The sequence below is a fragment of the Hirundo rustica genome, chromosome 9 (genome assembly GCF_015227805.2).
Source record: "Hirundo rustica isolate bHirRus1 chromosome 9, bHirRus1.pri.v3, whole genome shotgun sequence".
Lineage (NCBI taxonomy): Eukaryota > Metazoa > Chordata > Aves > Passeriformes > Hirundinidae > Hirundo > Hirundo rustica.
In genome coordinates this window covers 16,946,783-16,967,856 of record NC_053458.1, presented here as the reverse complement: position 1 = coordinate 16,967,856, position 21,074 = coordinate 16,946,783, and the positions used below count along the sequence as shown (strand labels likewise).

The 21,074-nt window shown below is 39.8% G+C and overlaps 1 protein-coding gene across 3 annotated transcripts in view; it reads right to left on the bottom strand.

Annotated features, from left to right (window-relative positions):
* The window catches only part of FNBP1L (formin binding protein 1 like), a 55,390-nt gene extending 43,937 nt beyond the window's left edge, over positions 1-11,453 (bottom strand). For all 3 annotated transcript variants that reach the window (XM_040072830.1, XM_040072829.2, XM_040072831.2), the window contains exon 1: positions 11,249-11,453. In XM_040072830.1, the coding sequence (XP_039928764.1) occupies positions 11,249-11,272 (24 nt within the window). In that variant the 5' untranslated portion in view covers positions 11,273-11,453. The remainder of the gene's footprint in view (positions 1-11,248) is intronic.
* Positions 11,454-21,074: the final 9,621 nt, after the last annotated feature.

The window sequence follows — 21,074 nt, the reverse complement described above, 5'->3', positions numbered from 1 at the left end:
CAATGACAGCTACGGAAAAGGGTTCCTCATATGGAAACATTGATTATGAAAGCCTTCTGAAATACTAACATGAAAGCCTCCACAGGTGTTGCAGATGTTCTATACCATGTTACAGAGATGATAAACACAGATCATACAAAGCCCAGAAGAAAACTGCACACATCAGAAAGCACGTTGTACCCCAGAAGATGACCTTACAAATAACGTTGTGTAACTCCTTCATTATTAACTTGACGTCCTCTTTATCCATCTCTTTTCCTCATAAAATTAATACTAAGCAGAATACAGAAACTAATCCTGCTGAAGCAACTGAATGAATTGTACCACCAAAGGAAAAAAAAAAAAGATGAATAAAACCAACACAAGATAGTCTAAATAAACTGAAAATGGAACGAGTAAATTGTTGGGAACTTCTAGCAAATTAAGATCAGAAGAAACCGTTTTCAGAACTAAGACAAGCAGAATCTGATGGTTTAAAAAAAAAAAGCTGTTTAAGATGTTAGGATGCCATTTTCTGCTATAAACTTACTACTGGACTAGCTTTTGTGGCAGAGACTATCGAAAGATAAAGAAACTACAAGCAAAGCCTCAAACACCTTTACAGGAATACACAGATTTTTAGTTATATTTTTCAAGTGCTCTTATCGGCTTCTTGCAAAATACAGTAATATTTTTAAAAAAACTATTTCTTGCAATGAGGTTAAACCACATACTGTGCTACTCTGAGATAATTTAAATGAATTGAAAATAAATGAAAAATCTGCAAAATGCTCTTGAAGAAATGCTTTAAAATTCACCACCTACCTTAAAAAACAAAATCCCCTTTACACCACATAAAACACCATTTTACATTGAATAAGAAAGGACAGGAAGAACCAACATTATGGAAAACTAGGCTGTCTTCATAACAGTCCTGAAAGGATAACAGGCAACATCCAAACAACTGTCAGATTAACTAGGGAGATATGGGAGCATGATCCTCTTCCCACAAATGAACACCATCAGCAAAAAATCAAACCTCTTTTCCAATGACATAATGAAGAAAAGCAGTCAGGAAAACCACAACTTTCAGGTTTGACTTACAGTCTGATTATGCCTGCATGATTAAAAGTTGAAATGCTAAGTACAAAAGTACTACAAATAGTCTATAAAGATCATAAGAAACATTTACATGTAAAGTCTTAAAATTCACATTACCTAGCATCCAGTATATATAAACTAACAGCGGTATTCCCACCTAATGTCTGTAGAAGCTCTCCTTTCAGAATTAAAACTCAAGGATGAAACTTGAGTTTGGAGCATTGATATTCCACAGTACTTCATTATTGTAAAAAGCATGAATCCTGGCCATTCAGCACAACCACCTTAAGACAATTACATGTTTTCTCAAAAATTGCAAGGAATTTTATACAAATGATGTCAAAATGTATTCATTACACAGCCCACAATTACAGCCTTGCAGTATAAAGGAGACAGAACACGGAAAAACATTTTATCTAAGAATCATTTAAGCTTAAATACCACTGGCATCTCATCTTTAAGACTATTTTAACTCTTTTAAGAAAATTATTTCAGTTCAACTAATGAAATTTCAATGAAACTGCGTGACAACCCCTCAGAACCAAAATAACTGGAAGGCACTGGGTGCTAAGACATCCAAGCAGAGGAGGTAGCACTCTGCCTAACACCGGGCTTGTTTGTATCTACTACAGTTTTAATAGACAGAGCCAATCCCTGGTTTTACAAAACTCCAATTTCAATCCACTAAGCAGATGGTTCTTCCAGTAAAAACTTCTTGTTGCACTGAACTACTTCTACCTCACTGCTTCTCTCTCAGGAATGCAGAACATAAAGCTGGAACTTGGGGAAATCCAGGAGGAACTGACACCCTGTTCCTGGAAAGATGATAATTATTCTGCCTAGCACCAATACCAAAGTGAACATGTTCTTAAAAAGCCATTTTTGGAAAGAAGTTACCCTTGTTATTAGAGAGAGGTCTTAACAGGGTTTCAAACTTGGGGAGATAGGTTAAAAGATCCAGTTGATGCGATTGCAAAACTTCAGCACAAGTAACTCAAAAGACCTCAAAGCTTTTACAAAACAAAGAAGCAATCAAGATAAACCAAAACAAATAACCCACAACCCCTGTTTCCTCAGTCTCAACCTAAACATTTAATCAGACCACCACACCTCCTGCTGCAGCAGTAAATATTTGAGTATCATGCAGAGCCAGGATACTTGACAAAACTGCTCAGCTTGCCTCACATGGTGACATTTCTATTTAAGTTTGATAGAACTGTACAGTCTACATTCCCCTCACATTACTACAATGTAGAAAAATCCCAAACATTTGGATTTTCCTGATAAGTTACTATTTATTTTCAAGAAATTATTTTTTCCTCTTTAAACATGCCATCTTCTTAGACACGAAACCTAACCAGATATTCCAGTCTGGTTTTTAGCATTTTATTACAATATGCAGGAGAACCTTTCAAAGCAAGTTCATCCTTTTCTTGCCCTCCTCCAAACACATTTGTAACACCATATTGCACAGATCTCAAATATTGTCATCTGCTGTTAAGTCAATTTCCCAGATACTAAAAACCACAGTTACTGAGATAAATCCTTTAATTAAATAAATCATAAATATTCTGAAAATAAAATTTTCACCATCCATAAATCCAAATACATACCCTTGTTCTTCTAACTCACAGCTCCTAGCAGTCCAAACCCATTAAGCTGAAAAGATCCATTAAATTAAAGAAAATAACATCAGTAATTGCTGCTGATTTAAATAATGCTGTGCATCAACTGCAAGCTACAGGTAGAGCTAGTTCGCAAGTGCTCCCTTTCTCAAAAACAAAAAACGGCTTTGAAAATTTCCTAGTAATACAGTATTTAATCTCAAGCACATTAATGAGTTTCACTCATCCTGTGAGCTCCGTGCTCATAAAATGAACAAGTATTTGTAAAATTAAATATGTAAATCAGTACCTGCACTATTAGGATCTAAATAAAGTATCTGGGGCATGAGGAAACCCATATTTGACTCTACAGAACAAAATTGTTTCTATCAGTCATCCTTAGTGGACCTTCAAACTGTTTTCCATTTACTAATCACAAATTTGAACTTGTTTTCAGGGAAAAACTAAGATAAAACATTTAATTTAAAAGTATATAATGCACATCGTATCTCTGCAGCTACTGCACTTTATTGGTTTATGCCTTTTACACTAAAGTCTCAAACTTTAACCTTTCTTTACCTGATTATTTGACTTCTTTCCTGAATCTCAAATCTATGTCCACTCTAAAACTTGTTAACAATTTCTCCCTTTTTTTTAATCAGTCTCTTTCTAACCATTCCAACATCTGCAATCTTTAGGCATTCCCTAACCATCTCATTTCTCAACCGCACCACATCCTGTTCTCTAGTATTGAGATTATCCTTTCACCCACATGTTTTTCACCCAGTTTTATCTCTTTCCTGTCTATCACATCAAACATCAGCTTCTTAACCTCACTTTCAAGGGCATGCTGGCTGATTTCAGCTTATTATTTCATCATACCAAAGGATTACTGTTTGCTTCGCTTGAGACACCAACACTCTCTTGTACTTTTCAACAAGAACTTCCTGCATTCCCTTCGGTTGTTTGGGTGCTCATCCCCTGCAAACATGACAAAGGTCTGCCCACTGCTACCCCTGGCTCGCAAGGCTTACCAAAAGAAAGCTATGAGGCTGCAGCTGAGACCACGGACCACTGTGCTGAACACATCGAGGTTGCACAACTCCCATTTGGCACCCCCACTACATGACCCAGCCCTGCTGGAAGTCAAAGTTAACTGCATTGGGGATGCTCTTTATACTGAGCTCGTGTAGAATGCAGCACAACACAAGGACACTATGTGACTAATGGTACTAGGTCCTACATGAATACAAATATAAAATACACTCCCACAATTAATTACAAATGTCAGATACCCTAAATATTCCTCTAATTGTGACTGGCATTATATAAATACAGGAAAGAATTGCAGGACAAATAGATGCCGTAACAGACAGCTGAAAGAGGAACACTTTATCCATTTATTGTAAGGATTAAAACGTGTTGGATATCATAAATATTACAATTTCCTCTTCCAGAGTATCTCCCTGCAGGAAAGACAGCTAACTGCACTGGAGCAAGGAGTTGTCTAGGGTTCACACACATCAATTATTTTCCCACTCACTGTCACAAGAAAACCCCTTGCCACCTTGACCAAATGCTTATTTGAAGATTATTATTAGGAAAGTAAAACATTACTGACCTCCTCTGAAAGAAATGAGGCATATGGGGTAAAGACAAAGTGTACAAGAAGCATACCCGTAAACAAAGAAAACACCCTCCAATTACTCTACCAACCAGCATATCCAAAGTGATGTTACCACACCCACTCGAATTGGGCATCCATCATGAGAAAGAATCCAGCAATCAAATGCTCTCTTTACAAAGGATTTACAATGCAGATGGAGATCCAAAAGGCACACCCACCTTCATCACCTGCACTCACATCTGCTTACCTCAAGTTCTGCCAAAAGTTAAGGCGGCCTCTCAATGCTCCACTGCAATTGCTGTCATATTTCAGAAGTTTTTTAGTTCTTTCAAACTCAAAACTAATGGATGCCAATTCTTTGCACAATGCTGAAAATGTATCTTTTCCTTAACATGGAACTACAAAAAAGCATGTTGTACTATTTCTTCTGTACCAGCCAAGGAGAAGTCATTCAAGGGTACTTGCCTCTGGAACAAACATTTTTAAGTATCCAAATCACACCAACTGTACCAGCTACTAAGTAGTAAATTAGGATAAAAGTGCAAGAGTTACTTTCAACATTTTATTTCCCATACAGTAGAAATTTTCAGAAAATTTAGTACACCTAAAATTAAGCCTTTTCCTGTTCTAGTCACCTAGCAGGAAATGTATACTCCTGCCACTCTCCTCTTAGATTAGAATTTGTAGCTAAAAAAACCCCCCAGCAACGCAGAAATTTATTACAGATAATTCCATAAACAAAGTCCGTGTAGAGGGTCTGCATTTTAATGAAAACCAGAAGGCTTGTATTAGTATAATACTTTTTTTTCCTTCTTTTCCCATCCAGCTGAAGCACTGACATACATCTGAAGACAAATCTCTAAACCTTCTGCCAAGAGAGCACTGGGACTGGGGTACGTAAACTCACTAGGGGCAAAATGAAACAATCTGACTGGAATTTCAGCTTTCACTGAACAGTCTGTTCACCACTACAAGGAAAAAGCTGAACATATCTGGACTTCAGGGAATTCTTTTCTCTACCAAAAAGAATTCAAGTTCTTTAAAAAGTATGCACATGTGTTGCATGAACAATGAAAACTTAATCTGCGTTGTGTTAAATAACTTCCCCTCCACAAAAAAAATAAAACACCCTCTGTTACTCAATTACTGGCTTTACCAAGAATGCTAAAAAGTGCTCCAAATGTAAGGACCAAAGTATTTAAAGATATTATACTAACAAATGAGGGTTTCACTCAGATCAATCCAGTATAAGAACTAAGTTAAATACAACACTAATTAACTTCTAGATATTAGACTTATTTCAGTAGGTCTACAGCATCAGTGACTATTCTACACAAGCAATAACAAACCTTCTGTCTTCCAGTGTTTACCTGCAAACAGCTGAAAGCACAACTCATATCTACTTGGGTAACCCTCAGCTCATGAGCACACTGCCAATAGACTTCTCCCACGCTTTTCTCCATCCCAAATTCTGAGGGATTTGCATTCCAGAGGATCATTATTTTGACAGATACACACCTTAAAGAAATCCTCAGCTTGGCTGAAATAAAACATTCTGTGATCTCCAACAACCTTTTTAATAGTCTCACTCAGGAAATCAAATGACAGCTGCAGGATTTAGACTCTTGATACAGGCAACTCTCAGATCCAGTACCATGAACAAGGATACTGCATACATTTTTTACAAGACAGCAATGCTTTTCCAGTGCTCAGAATTTCCAGATTAGTAAAGTCACATGCACGTTTGTACAAACTTCACTGAAGAGCTTATACACTTCCAAGGACATAAACAAGCGGGGCCGTAAATAAAAACAGATCCCTTTTTAATAGCTATCAGATGATAAAATTTTCATAACTCAAAAAAACCACACTTTCTAAACAGGTAGTCAAAGATACATGTAAGCAGTCTTAAATTAAATTATGTTCAACATCAAACCCAAACTGATAAAGTCTCATGACACTGACACACCCCTTCCCGGAAAAAACAGTAAAAAGGTCAGATGTTTATGAACCAGACAATTGCTGGAAAAACACGGACAAACACTTCCAGCTAAAACTCCGTACAATTGTTTTCACACCAAAGCCTAAAGTAACTGCACTTTTATTTGATCCTTACATAAGTTTCTAGCTGGAAGCCTCAGAGGTGCTCACAAGGACGAGGGAAGCTGCTTGGGAAAGACTGGAACCTCACAGCCATCATCAGGCTGTGGCCAGCGCGTCACCCGGGACACAGGAAACGTGCAACCATCCCATGCATCTGGAAAACACTGTAACCTTAGACTTCAGCCACAAGACACATTCCTTGCACACATTTGCAGAGTACATTTGCACACAACAGCAAGAGTACTGATTCACGACAGAATCTATACTTTGCAATCTTCAGGTTGATGGAGAAACTGGGGGACCAAAAAAAAAAAAAAATCCATGTTCTATCTCTCAAATATCCCCCTGTGCAACAGAGTATTGCTTTTAACAGAGTACATGTTAGCACTGGAAATAAGCTTACAAAATACTAAGATTCAAGAAGCCCGTAAGAACTTCCATATGGGATATGGCTCAATATTTAGAATTATTTACAGTGGGTTTTTATCTGTATTAACAATGCTAGTAACTACATAACCACATCCACAGTAACAGTCAAAAAAGGTTTCTCGGTTTCAAGAGAAAAAACTTTGCTTGGAAAAAACCTTTTATTTCGCTAAAAAATAGGTTTTCAAATCTAGTGAACAAAAATACAATAAATTAGTACAACAGAATTATGCTATATAATAGCTACTTTTTAAAGCTAACTCTTTCATATTTACATTCTGTGGATGTTTTCCATATATAATTACACTTGACAACTTTTAAGATTAGACATCACCACATGACTTATCTTTTAGGAAAAAAGACTAAGATTTTAAAAGCAAGAAGGAAACAATGTCTGAAAGCGGGATGGAAAGCATAAGAAAAATTTTAACAGCTTTTGAAAATTACTGATGCAACCAAGTTATTCAATATTTTTAAAAACAGAACTTGGATTTAGGCACAGAATGAATTTTGTTTAAGGAAAGATTAAAAAGAGCACATCAGCAAATATTCTTTGATCTTTCTTTGGTCCAACATAACTAATTTCTAAAATACTACTCTACAGTGCCAGTGGTTTCTTAATTATGAAAGATGGTGTGCTTCTGGCCCCAAGGAGCTCACAACAATAGCATCATTAAATCTTCCAGCCATTTCTTTTTAATCAAGAAATCTCAGCACAAAAAGCCCTCAGCAAAATTTCTGTTTTAAATATTTATCAAGAGGTGAGAAACAGATGGCTAGACTGGTTCTACAGACTGAAAATGTTCTGACATGGTATTCAAACTCTTCTTCTGCCAACTGCTATTAAGGGGTTCACAGGGGTTGGAACAACAGAATGTGCATCCAAAGTTAAAAAACATCCTTCCTGGTTGTTGATTTTTTTTTTTTAAAGAGACAGCACAAACTCTTTAATTAATTTCCAAAGAAGCCACTTCAGAGTGCCGATCACACTGTCTCCTCTCATTACACCAACAGCTTCATTATCAGCTACACTCCAGTCTCCAACGCTTAGTTAGCCTTTAGCATCAAAGCAAATGCACTACATATTCGATTTAACAGCACAATAACCCAAGATGACAATAAGCAGACGTATTTTTAAATATTCTATGGTAATGCTATTTGTACATTTTACGCCCACCACAAAAAGAACTCCAGATGTACAGAAACATACACACTGAACAGATGCTCATGCTGAGAAGATTCTTAAACATATGATAATCTATCATTTTTATTTCCAAATATTTAAAGTTACTAAACCCCACCCCAATTTTAGTCCCATCTATCTATTCTTGGCTTGGATATTGCAGCACAGTTTGATAGAAGTCAGGGCACTTATAAAGCAAAATGCAAGTCTAACCACAGCTTCAATGTATAAACCCTCCTACTGCTCATGAGGTGAACATGAGTGTGCAGTATTTGAAAAAAGCATGGCAAACTCCAAAAAGTTATTTCTGAAAAGTTTCTGTATCTAAATAAACAGCAGCAATTTTCTATTACTAATGAAGCGCAGCAGTGCTACTTTGCGATTATGTGCCACCTTTCTTCAGATGATTACTGTTTTACAAATGTTACCTATGAAGAAATTATATACTAGAGATAGGAATTTTTTCCACCCAACAGCCAAATTCTCACAAAAATATTTTTCAACTGAATTAGACAAGTCTTGCCAGTTCCCACTACTCTATTCTAACCCTTAAGAGAATATTATGCAAAGCAGTTCACCATAGTATCTTAGGTCCCGTGTGATCATACCATAGGGAATATGCTGCAGAGTGACCACAAAGATACACACAGCAATGAGAACAAAACTAGTTGTTCAATACAACTTTCAAAGCATAATCAAAATATTCTACTGTAATAAGAAAGCAGAAAAGGGGAGCATATTTCCCACAGCACAGAAAATGCTGTGGAATGAAACAGGTCTAATCAGAGGATGGCTTGTATGATTGACATTTATTTTGTCATTATTAATTTACATTATTTCATACAACCCTATCAAAAGAAACACAACAAGGAGCATGCTTTTTGGCCAACACTGAAAAGCACCAAGTACTTTAGTCTAATCAAGACATACACATTTTGTACAATGCACACTCACTTCAGAGAATGGTGGTGTACATAAAAAAGAAACAGCAACCAAATTTAAAGAAATAGAAAATACTGGCCAATCAAAGAAAATATTTCCTCTGTCCTGTCCGTGATGCAACCACTTAATTAGCATATGTATCATGTCAACAATAGAATTGCTATATTTAATAATTACCACATAAATACCAGACACGAGTTGCTTTCCTTATCCCCTAATTTTTCCTCTGGCTCCTTATTTGTCTCTACATTCATCTATGCTCAGTTTTTTACTTTATCCAAAATAGCATGCAGTATAAAACTCCAGAACCATTTTAAAAATGCCTCAGAGTTGTGAATCAGCATAAAATATCAAAAAACAGCACAAAGAGATAGAACTTAAGAAGGCAGAGTTAAGGAGATATATAAAAAGCCTGCTAGAGAATCATCAATTTTGCTTCAATTAATTAAGCAAAGAATACATACGTAACTGCAGATGTTTTGAAAAACTATGATCTAGATAGCAGTCTTAACCCTGAAAAAAATCCACTTTATGAGGTGAAGGCACTAATGAAGGAGAGCTTTAGGCCCAACGAGGTGTCCAGAAAAGCTGTGCAGAAGAGCTCCCCGCAGCTGGGGACTGAGCAGCGAGTGCTCCTGCCCCTGCGCCGCCAGCAAACACCGCGCAGCTCGGGCTGCCTCCTGGAGCTCCACTCGTGCTGACAGCAGGGCACGATGAAGGAACTGCTACACCGCAACACAAACACGTCTAAGAGTTTATTTTTATCTTGTTCAGAGCCCTGTCTTTGAAGACCCACAATACTGTTTTTCCTTGTGTTTTTAACCGAGATTTAGGATAATTCTTTATGAATTTGGTTTTGGGCCAGATCTTCAAAAAGCAGCGCCATCTGTACTTAAGAAGTGTACTTTGTCTAAATTCTCATCATGTCTACAAATCCTAGAAAAGTACAAGGTACTATGCAAAACACTAAAGTAACCCCTAAATACCTTTAAATCATGCTTCTCCACGTAGTACACGTGATGCTATTACACCTTCATTTTGCATAATCAGACACAATTTACTTCAGGTGGCTTCGGGAGCTCGGCTGGCACTCCCAGCGCCCGCCCCACCCAGCCTGTCCGCCCCGGCTCCTCGGGCAGCGCTCGTCTCGGCGTGGAGCAGATCTTTGCTCCTCTAGAGACTAACAGCCCTGCATTACAAAAGACTGATTAAACAATCTATAATGCCACGTCCAGATTAAGAGCTCCTGGACCAGACTTCAAGCTGCAATGTTTAGCTTTCTGTGTATATATATATATATATATATATATATATATATTTTTTATTTTTTTTTCCTTAGCACAGAAGTCTCTGCTTCAGAGTCTTTAAAAACAAATAAATGAAGGGCAGGCAGTATTTAAAGCGGGGATGTTAAACTCGCCGTGGTACGACTCTCTTTTATGCCTAAGCATTCCCACGATCAGTGTTGGCTCCAGCAAGAGAGGCAACAGCAGGAGACCCGACAGAGGAGACACAACACCCCACCACTGCGAGCAGACACCGCTGCGCTTCGCTCCGGCGCTCCCCCGGGAAAAGCCCCTTTTCTGCCGTCCCCGGCACAGCCAAAGAGCCTTCGGAGGGAAGGGGGGAGCTTTAAGAAAAGACCTAACGCGAGACAGATACTGCCTGTCTCGTTGCTGCCAATTCTTGGTATTTAAAACAAACACAATACCGCGTTAGCCGATGTTCTGCGGTACTTTTAGAGACAAAGCTATATAGTAGCTGCTTCTACCTAGGGCCGGCAGCTGAAAACGCTTTGCTCGTCGGAGCAGCCCGGCGGTTCTCGGGGAAGCAGCGGCCGCGCCGCCGCCCCGAGGCTGCCCGGCGCGGGCCGCTGCCCGAGCCGCGCCGGGACCCCGCCCCGGGCCGCGCCGGGAGCGCGGCGAGGGCCCCGCCGCCGGGCCCCGAGCGGGGCGCTCCTCCGGCCGCACACAAAGCGCCCGTCCCGCCGCGACCGCGCCGGGCGGGCGGAGGGCGAGGGGCCGCCCCGGGGAGCGCCGTGGCCGCGCAGGCGGCGCGCCCCTCGCACCCCGGACGCGGCGCTCGGCCCCCGCCGCGGCCCCCGGCCCGCCCGAGCCCCCCGCCGGACCCCCGCCCCGCCCGAGCCCCCCGCCCGCCGCCACGGCGCCGAACAAAGCGCGGCGCCTCGGCTCCGGCCGCTCCGCGCCTCCCCAAGGCGGCCGCCCGAGCAGACGAGGGAAGGCGGCGAATCTCAGACACAATGAGAGGCGAGCCGGGACTCACCCACAGCTCCGTGCCCCAGCTCATGGCTGCTCCGCGGGCAGCGCCGGCTCCGGCAGAGGCGGCGACGAGGCGTCGGGCGGCGGCCGGAGAACGGGGTCCCCCCAGGCAACGCCGGTGCCCTCGGTCACTGGGGAAAGGCGGCGGCGGCGGCGAGGAACGACGTCGCTGCCAGCTCCGGCTCCGCCTGGCTCGGGAGGGGGAGCCGCGGAGGAGACTGGGAGAGGGGCGGGTCCGGCTGGAGCGGCGGGGCCGGGACGGGAGCGGCCGCGGGGCGAAGGTGTCGCGCCCGGAGCGGGCCCGCGGCCGCCGCGTCGTTACTCATTAACGAGGCGACGGCGAGGCCCCGGGGCTCCGCGTCCCGGCCGGCTGCGAGCCCTCGGCAGGCGCTGAGTCACGGCCGGCAGCGGCGGAGTCCCGGCTCGCCCCCTCCTCACCGGCACCGCGCCGGCGCTGAGGCGTAAACAGCCAATTTCGGATCGTCTACATCACAGCTCTACGTGTAAATCACAAACCGATACGTTAGGAAAGGTGAGGTAGGCAGCTGAGGGGAAAAAAGCCCATTTTTGATAGAGTACTTGGATGAACCGTATCATTGTCTAACAGGGAGTTTCCTCAGCAACTGGAAAAGGACAGGTGGTAAATCCTTGTCAAAGATTATTTTTCCACCGAAGTGTTACAAAGCTACTAATAGAAAGCAAATGTTTTGAAAGCCGCCTAAATTAAATTCCCCTCTGAGGACATGTTTTTTTTAAATTTTCCTCTCGTTTTTTTGCTTAGAAATAATTTTTATAAGGTGGAATAAAAACTCAATATAATAATAAAACAGTAAAGAGTGCTGTATATAATGAAAAAAAAAATGAAATCCAATCATTTTTTGATTCCCAAGTCACCTTTCAGGTAATGTTCCTTTGCATCACAATTAAGGTTTAGTTCTATTTTCCTTATGAAAGGAACGTGCAAATTTTTTTTGAGATACTAAATTATTGTACTATAATAATATTAACATCAGAATATCAAAATAAGCAGTGGAGCTCACAGGTGAATGTAACGTCTGGAGCAAAATGTTAAAGGTACTCATATTCCACCAGAAATGCATTTGGGTCCATGGGCACCCCCAAAATGAGTAAATGTGCCACGTGCTGCGGTGACCTTTGTGTACGTTTTTAGCAAGGTAATGGTCACGAACCCTCCACATTTTAGATTCTGAAGATCAAATTCCACATGTGGGCACAGTTCAGTTAAAGTCTAGCACATTAACTCAGTTGGTAGATTGTATTAATTAGTGAATATATTCAGCAAGCAGAAGATATATCGAGGATTCAGGTAATGAAGCAGAAATATTTATTAATAATTTTTGTAGTTTACTCATATGATTGAGTTCATTCAACTTACATGGCTTTCAGGATTGGGAAAAAACTGTGTCCATTAAATGCTGGAAAGATCAATCAACCTTTTGCTTAGCTACCAGATTGTTACATATCTTTATATAATTCTTAAAAACATATAATCAGATTATATAATGAAATTGCACGTGTTCAAAACACAAATAAGTAAAAATTAAAAGAATTTGTTCATTTTTTATGGTTTCAATGGATCTCTTGTAAATTAATACCTATAAGTTGCTGCACATGTAATAATTTTAGAAAGAGGCATTTCGGCACTTTAATCACAAAGTAATCCATACTGCACTGTGTCCCAACCAAGGCTGCATGCAACAATTTGGGCAGCTTTGGTCTTGGATGCCTGGTATGGGACCTTTTTTTTTTTTAATGGTCACTTTGAGAAACAAATGTTCAGATTTGCAGTTATTTCAATTGAGACATCTAAAAATGAACCCTGGAAAAACAACTTCAGAGCTAAAATTTTCAACTTTAGAAGCCCCAGTAAAGTATTGAAAATTAATCTACTGGAAAACTGATCCTAAGTTCTAAATCTATGGGGTCAGAAGCTTTGGAAATCAGGCACTTAATTGGCACTCAAATACTGGCCTTTCATTGCATTAAATATATATATATATCCATTTATGTTTATATTTGTGGTTAGTTGACTGATACATGAGCCTTCTTTTACTTTAAGTTAAGAATTAACTAATTACTCCTATTTCTGCAAAATGTGCAATGCCAACATTCTCAACACGTCAGAATTTGGTTTCTATTTAGAGCAATGTAACAAAATCAAATGTTTTCCGGTGATTTGTAGACATTTTAGGAGAAGGAAACTGCAGTTTGTATCATGGGTACATTAATACAATATTTAGCTACTCAGTAATGCTTAAAAAGCCTAATTCTAGCAATGAGAGGTTTTCCCAAGATAAACAGGGTTCCTTCTTTTCAGACAACTCTCCCAAAAAACCCCTTACAAATCCTAAGGTAAAGCAAGCATCAGGGGCTGGAGGATGTTCCAGAGGTTCTGAGTAACTTCACAAGCTCCAGAACTGATTGAGAGGCTGCTCTGGATTACTGTGTAAAATAGGGCAGGAGTTAGCACAGCAGCTCTGGGCTGTGCCTGCCTTCTAAGGGCACATGTACACGATAAAGAGGAGCAATCAAAAGAGATTACTGAGCAGGCTCTGAACGTGCTAGCACCAGAACAGGACACTGTCATTGCACCTGAGCACTGCAGTCTGGCTAACTATTCATCTTTGGAAGTTAACAGTTCCACTTGGGAGGTCAGGCTGATTAGAAATTGTACACAGTAACGTGCTGGTTTTGGGACCCAACCTAGTGTTTCTGCAGGCATTGTGATTCTCACTTCGTAGAGACAGAATTAGCACAAAATCTGCCTCAAAGGATGAAGAAGATTCCAAAAAGTCAGGTGCAAAGCCTATTTCTTCCCAACATATTTCAGTGATTTTATTCGTGTTTGAATTTAAATATGAGCACAACTATTTTCAAGATCGCTTTCTGATTTTTAGTTTGCTTTTAACCCATACTTCTTCCAAAAACAGAAGCACATATATGTATCAGGTGCATACACAGGGTTGTGCATTTCACCTTAACTAAAAGTCAATCAGTAAAGATCATAGATCACAATAAGCTACACTGGTAACTGATTTGAAGTCAAGAAACAAAAAACATTTTGACATATTATTGCAAAATTTGGAATTCATGAACAGTATATTAAGACCATGTGACTGAAACAATTTTAAATTCATTAAAAATAAAGCAGAAGTCTTAGTTACCATAATACTTACCACTTCAGCTTATTGAGAAATCTGACATCAGTCACTGTTACCCCCTTTTCCTGCTTAAGCACGCTCTTGCTTTAGGAGATTCCCATGTAAATCCTGAGCCATGCTCTCCTCCAGTTCAGCAGTTGAGGATGTGAAATGTGTAAGACAAGGGGAAGAGACTACCACATCTCTGCGGGGTATTGCCAGATACGTTAAAACGAATCACTTAGAACTTTGACTTTGTTTCCATTATCAGGGAATGCAACTGACCCTAAGCCTAGAAATAATTAAACAAATATTGACCTAAAGATTTTTATTCTTTTAGTCACATCCTTGAAATCATCAGTTGGAGGAGGGAATGCAACTAAAGGAACTCAAGGACATATTAAAGGCATCTTCAAGTAATTTTACATGCAGCCAAGTCTTCATGATAGATTGCATTATTCTAGTATCCTTGTAAACCACTAGCTTCATCTGGCAGACGATGACAACTTATTTTTAGCTTAGAAAATTTACTTTTATATTTAACTGTTTCCCCCATCATTGACTCATTAGTGCAGGCTTTAAAAGAAAACTGCCCAATTCTGCTTTTGGACTGAATCCACATAATTATAATTATTACAGTAGTTGTATATTTTGTTCATTCTGTTCACTTTTCAACAGAATCTACTTGAGTTTCCAAGTGTACCTAAGGATATTATCTTGGCAGAAAAACAATCTGAATCATTAATTTGGAGTGGCAGAAAAGCTGTCTGGCACTCCCTGTGGGCACACTTTCTAAAGACAGAAGCAGCTTAGATTTCCACTGCCACAAAACTCAGCAGGACCAAACAAATTACTTCCAAATATCTCTGTCTCATTGTGAGGTGCCATTAATCCTTTTCTCTGCTAGCCAGCAGTCTCTTTGTCATATTAATATTGGATTTTTATTCCACTAAAAAAAAAAAAAAAAAAGGTTGCAAAAACCTTATTATTTATTTCAGCTTCAAAACCAGAAGAATTTAGCTCCTTCCTTTCTTTACACATGCATTTCCCCCATCATCAGCACTCTAAGTGCTCTAATTTTAAGAAATATTGATGTTGATAGCACTTCCATGTGGTGAGTGGGTAATCATTACTTCACAGCTCAGGAAATACTTGGAGACAAAAGAAGAGGTGTCCTGACACTCCAGCTTGTGCCGAGCTGCCCACAGAGTTCCTGTGTCTCCCAGAGGCTGGTTAACCATAACCAGCACTGTGCAAATCGCTGGGGGCTCTGCATCTGCCTAGAGACTTACTTCCACTCGGGTCCTATTTCCACTCTTAGGCAAAATAGACTTACGGTTTTACTCTGACTACTGAGTTATTTTTTATTTAAAGCAGAAAATTACCAGGAAACTGTATTAGTTAGACTACACCACTCCTGCTTCAAGGGAAAAGGAAAACTTCCTTTACTAGTGCAAACTCAGCCACTGCTCGGAATGACCTAATTCTAATTTTTCTCCTCTCTCTGAATTTTTGTGGGAAGAACTGTACTGCTCCATCTTTTCCAGTCCAGTTCCTGTGCTGAACTGAATTTTACGTAGCAAAAGAAAGGCTTGTTTCTTTTTTTCCCCTTCTCATCTCAGCAAATAGAAATACATCAACTGATTGGATAACAGAACTGAAAGGACACTACAAACACCAGCTATAAATAGGAGGAAAATGAGAACTTCCATCTGTTTTTACGAAATATCCCGTGCTCACTTTTTTTTGCCTGCACTATAGCCAAGAGTACATCTTTCCATGCCATATGTAGCAGAGAAAATGTGTTGTCAATCAGCATCAGCTAGTAATATTGTAAGTACAAACAGCCTTATTTCACAGGAATTTTCTTTTTTTCCCAGTGAAACAAGACTATCACACAATAATTCAACATTTCCTTTCAATAATATAAACTGTATCCCAACTGGAGGCTGGACAATTACAAAATATCAGGGAACACACAAAAATCATTACATTCAAATATGATTTTCCACTCTCTAATGCTTGCATTGCCTGCTTGAATACAATATATCCATTTGTTTCCACTGTACATCCCTTCAGAATTATATCAAAACATAACCATAAATGGCTTTGCTACCTTAATTTCTGTTATCTCCAGTTCACCTAACCCATGTCTTCTCCATTCTCCCCTCAACCCCTTCCATGCACGTTGCTTTAAATGCAAAGAACATCAAGCTGTATCTAATGTGCACAGTTAAGTATGGCCATGGTGAATTCTGATATTCAATTTTTTTCATTACCATATTAGCTACAGGCATAAAGATGATTAGCTTTTAGATAATAACCAAAAACTCGAACCCTCAGGATCAACAGCATCTTTGGCACATACGAGCAGGGTGTATGGACTGACATATGTACCAATAAGGGAAGATGGAGACAATGTCATGGTACTAATTCAAGCTGTAGAAAAACGAATAGTGAATGAACGTGTAGCAAAGGATCAGCACCACCCATTTTAAGACTTGCTAAGCAATATTTCACTATGATCTGACTTTGAATTACAGTCAGAAACAAATGTGTGTGCAGTTGTGCAAAATCTGCCTTCGCATTCGAACACGCTCGGTATCCTAGGTTACTGTTTCATCTCCCTAGCGAGTTTCACGTAGAACTGGTTCACGCGTTATCAGCGGCTCAGGTCACCCTCAGCACTTCGGGCACACGCAGCCCAAAGCCATTTTCTGGGCTCGACAGCCGCCTGCCGGCAGGGCCCGCCCTGGCAAGAGCCGGCCACAGGCACCGCCTGCTGCTGCTGCACTGCTGCTGCACGGCTGCACTGCTGCTGCTGCACTGCTGCTGCACCGCTGCACTGCTGCCGTGCTGCTGCTGCACTGCTGCTGCACCGCTGCCGCGCTGCTGCCGCACCAGCCAGTCCCGGTCCCACCGAACGGCGTGCGATTCCGTTAATGGGAAAGCGAGAAGGCCAAAGAGCCCTGGATTGTCCTACCTGCCGTGCAACCGCAGGTCGTCACTTCTCTCCCTTAAAGGATTTCATTTCAGTGGTCAGGGGTTTAATTTCATGTGTCCTTCCCTTCTTTTACGTCTGGGGTGGTTCTTCCTTCTTTCATGAGAAAGTTGATGTCCATTGCATAATATCGCATTTAACTGATGCATGGAAAAAATTCCAAAGGATCACAATCTGTAGGGAAACTCAACAGTTATTCACATGTCAAAGAAAACTTTTTCCTTCCCACTATTAATCATATTAAAAGAATAGGAATCAGGAAATAAATCAACAATGGGAATGAGAACAGTGCATAGAATAGATATCCCACTAAGAAAATCATTTACCTCTCTACGTCTCCATCTCACATTATAAAGATAGCTACAACTCAGTTTATCATTTTTATTTCTTCCAAGTGAGATTCTGATCAGAGACTAACTGCGGAAGTTTTCAAATAACCCAAGAGCAACAAAACCATAAATAAAGAAATCACTTAATTAATGAAAGAATTTTGGTTTTGTGACATTACGCTTTTGAAGCTCTATTTAACTACATTTGAAGTGCGATGCTTATTCTTTGAATTTCAAAGGCACGTCAAATCCAAGAGGTAGCCACTTGCATCCTAGTAAGAGACTTTTCCTCCATATCCCTTTGTCTTTGCACATTTTTCCCTTTGAGACAAGGTTACATGCAAAGGGAAGAATATACAACTTATTAAGACTGTTCTTTCCCCTCCCTAACACGCTCATCTTCTAGCAGCCAAGGTTTTTCCCTTTGGATTTACCACTATCTTGAGAACTGTCCTTATGTTCAGATCTCACCAGCTGATAAAATTTGAAGTTAAATACACAGAACATAAGGGTTGTGTTGCTACTTTCTGTCCTTAATACATAATCCACAAAAAGTTAATCACGTCACTATTTCCAATGTCCTTTTTTCACATTAAAAAAGGCATTATTTTCAGCACTAAATAAAAAAATTGACTCAATTTGAGGAATAAATCATCCCTTTGGCTTGGAATATAGAGACCACTGAGGCAGGTTACAAAAATACATCTCAACAAAGATATGTTCAAAAACTCTCAGCATTCAGAAGCTTCATCCTGTGTCCATAAAGGAGAAACTTTTAATTACGCTATTGTAACACAGTCAATACCAGAGATTTCATTTTAGGGAAGCAGGCAATTCTCAATCCATTTTGCACACAAGTAAATAAAAAACACAGTTAAAGCAATCAGTGAAAATTCTCAATCCCTTTTGCACATGAGTAAAAAAAAACACAGTTAAAGCAATCAGTGACATGTCCTCCCTCCAGGCTTGCCTGCTCCTACAGTTCTTCCCACAGGACTGTGTGATTCATGCCCCAGATCCTTCATATTTGGAAGGGATGCCTGCCAGCCAATCATCTTCCTGAGAGCAAAGTCTGAAGGGTGATTTTTGCTTCAGAACATCCACTAGCATTAAAAAAAAAACAAAAAAACAAGCAAACAAACAAAAAAAACCACTATTTTTTTGCACATTTTGGAAAAGATAAGTCACTAACAGAAGTGATGTTGAATTTGGACCCATTTTCACATCCTGAAGACAGGACAAATACCTTTTTCTATTAATTCAAATACTGTCCCTTCATTTTAATGATACAGTGTATCAAGATAAACTAATTTTTTTGTCCATAACATTTTGTTTACATTTTTAGAACTATATTTTTTTTAAACAAAGACATCTCAAAAACCATAAAGAAAACTTAAGAAGCAAGTGTACTTAAATTCTGATTTTTACCTGCTTGAATATCAATTATCTGTGTATGAAAATGGCACCAGTTAAGTGTTTACATTACAGTAGAATAAAAAAAAATATTTTTTGGCCACATTACTCCATACGTATTTTCTAACATTTTTACAGAGTGATGTTTCCTTTATTACAGGCTGGGATGGTAAAGACTGTCAGGTTTTGCTTTACTGACACTGCCACTAACCTGACAAATTTAATTCTCTTCCAGGGATAACACTGCTGCCTAGCTGAGAAAACAAACTTCCTGAAACTAAAACAACACTGAATTTGATTTCTAATTCAGCTGTGTTTTTTCACTCTGAGCTGTCAGAATGAAACTTGAACACATTAATGAAACCGAGTCCTAGTCCATAACCAGCGATCCCAAGCACCATGCTATTACAAATAAATGCTTTCATCTCTGACAATGACTTTTACAAGTCTGTTTTCCCAATTATTTGCTCTCTAGATGATTCACCCTACCATGAAGATAACATCTTTTTCGTCTACATAGTGCACCACCTTTTAGTTCTGCAGCATGTGAAAGTGTTAACTTCAAAGCACAGTGTAACATTACCCACACCTAATTAATACACGTATCATGCTTTGAAGATGTAAAAGTTTATGATGACTGACTAGTAAGTTTTGAACTAATACCAAAACTGGATTAATACTACTGAAATGAGTGTGAAATCAAAGTTACACCATGCAAGATTACTACTCCAATGTTAGTCACCCTGGGTGGGGGCTGAGGGAAAAATCATTTCCTTTGAAACAAGACAAAAACAATCTCTGAAGTATTACAAAAATTAACCACGTGAACATTCAGCCTTCAAATGAAGTGCAATCTTTACATAGTTTAATATGCCTCTTAGAAATCTTCACCTCAGGTATGTAAAGCATAGTAGCTGTTCCCATTTAAAATGCAGGAAAAAACCCCAACCTGGTTGTAAAAAGTACGGTCCATCCTTACCTGAACTTTTGTTTCAAGCTGTGAGATAGAAGTCTTCATGTATTTCTGCAGTTGATGCAACAAGAAATCATGGCCATGAAGAATTAAAACAAACATCTCTTTCCCCAGCATATGCAGGAGCATAATCTATTACAGATTTCCGGATTACTGAAATTTCTGCTAGGCTCATCCACACAGCAAAACCTATGTTTATTGGATTTATCCATGACTGATGTATGGGATTAGGTGTATCCAGCTGGATTCACTGTCTAATTATTTTGTTGCAAAACCTTCACTCCCCAGGTGTTGGCTTCAGTTGTATTACAGCACAGTACCACAGAACAGTGTCACTCAATCTGTTTCTTTCCAGAAACGCACAGCTCTAGCACATTTGTTGCTCCACATACCCAAGAATTGGAATAAGTACTTCCCAAGCTGTTATTAAATTCTCAGAGTTACTGATTTCTGTAGCAATGGTGGCATGGAATCAAACCAGGAAGCACTAATTTAAATCAGGAAAAAAAAATCCAAACTAAGCACAAACATATTTTGAAAAGGAACCCACCCACTGGTCCTGATTGCCAGCAAACCTTAATGGGCTGACAGCAGGGCTCACAGACGCTCCTTTCCATCACTGACTTGCACCCATACAGCATCCTTTAGTCCCAGGTGGCACATTTACTGAGCTCCTTTTAACGAGTCTGAGGGCTCAAAGAGCTAGTACTGACTGTAAGCAAAATCCATCTGAACACGGGCCAGCATCCAGCTGATGTGCTCTCACTGTAAAGCTGCAGAGTAAAACTTTTCCATGTTAGACAGGTAAATATTATAATGCCAAAAGTAAATTTAACCATGGCATGCTTTATCTTTCATATTACACTTCCCCTCCTCCTCCTTCCACATTGCTGTGTGCATGTTTTACACAAACTCACAATCCAACCCTAGGAAACCCAAATGAGGTACACATT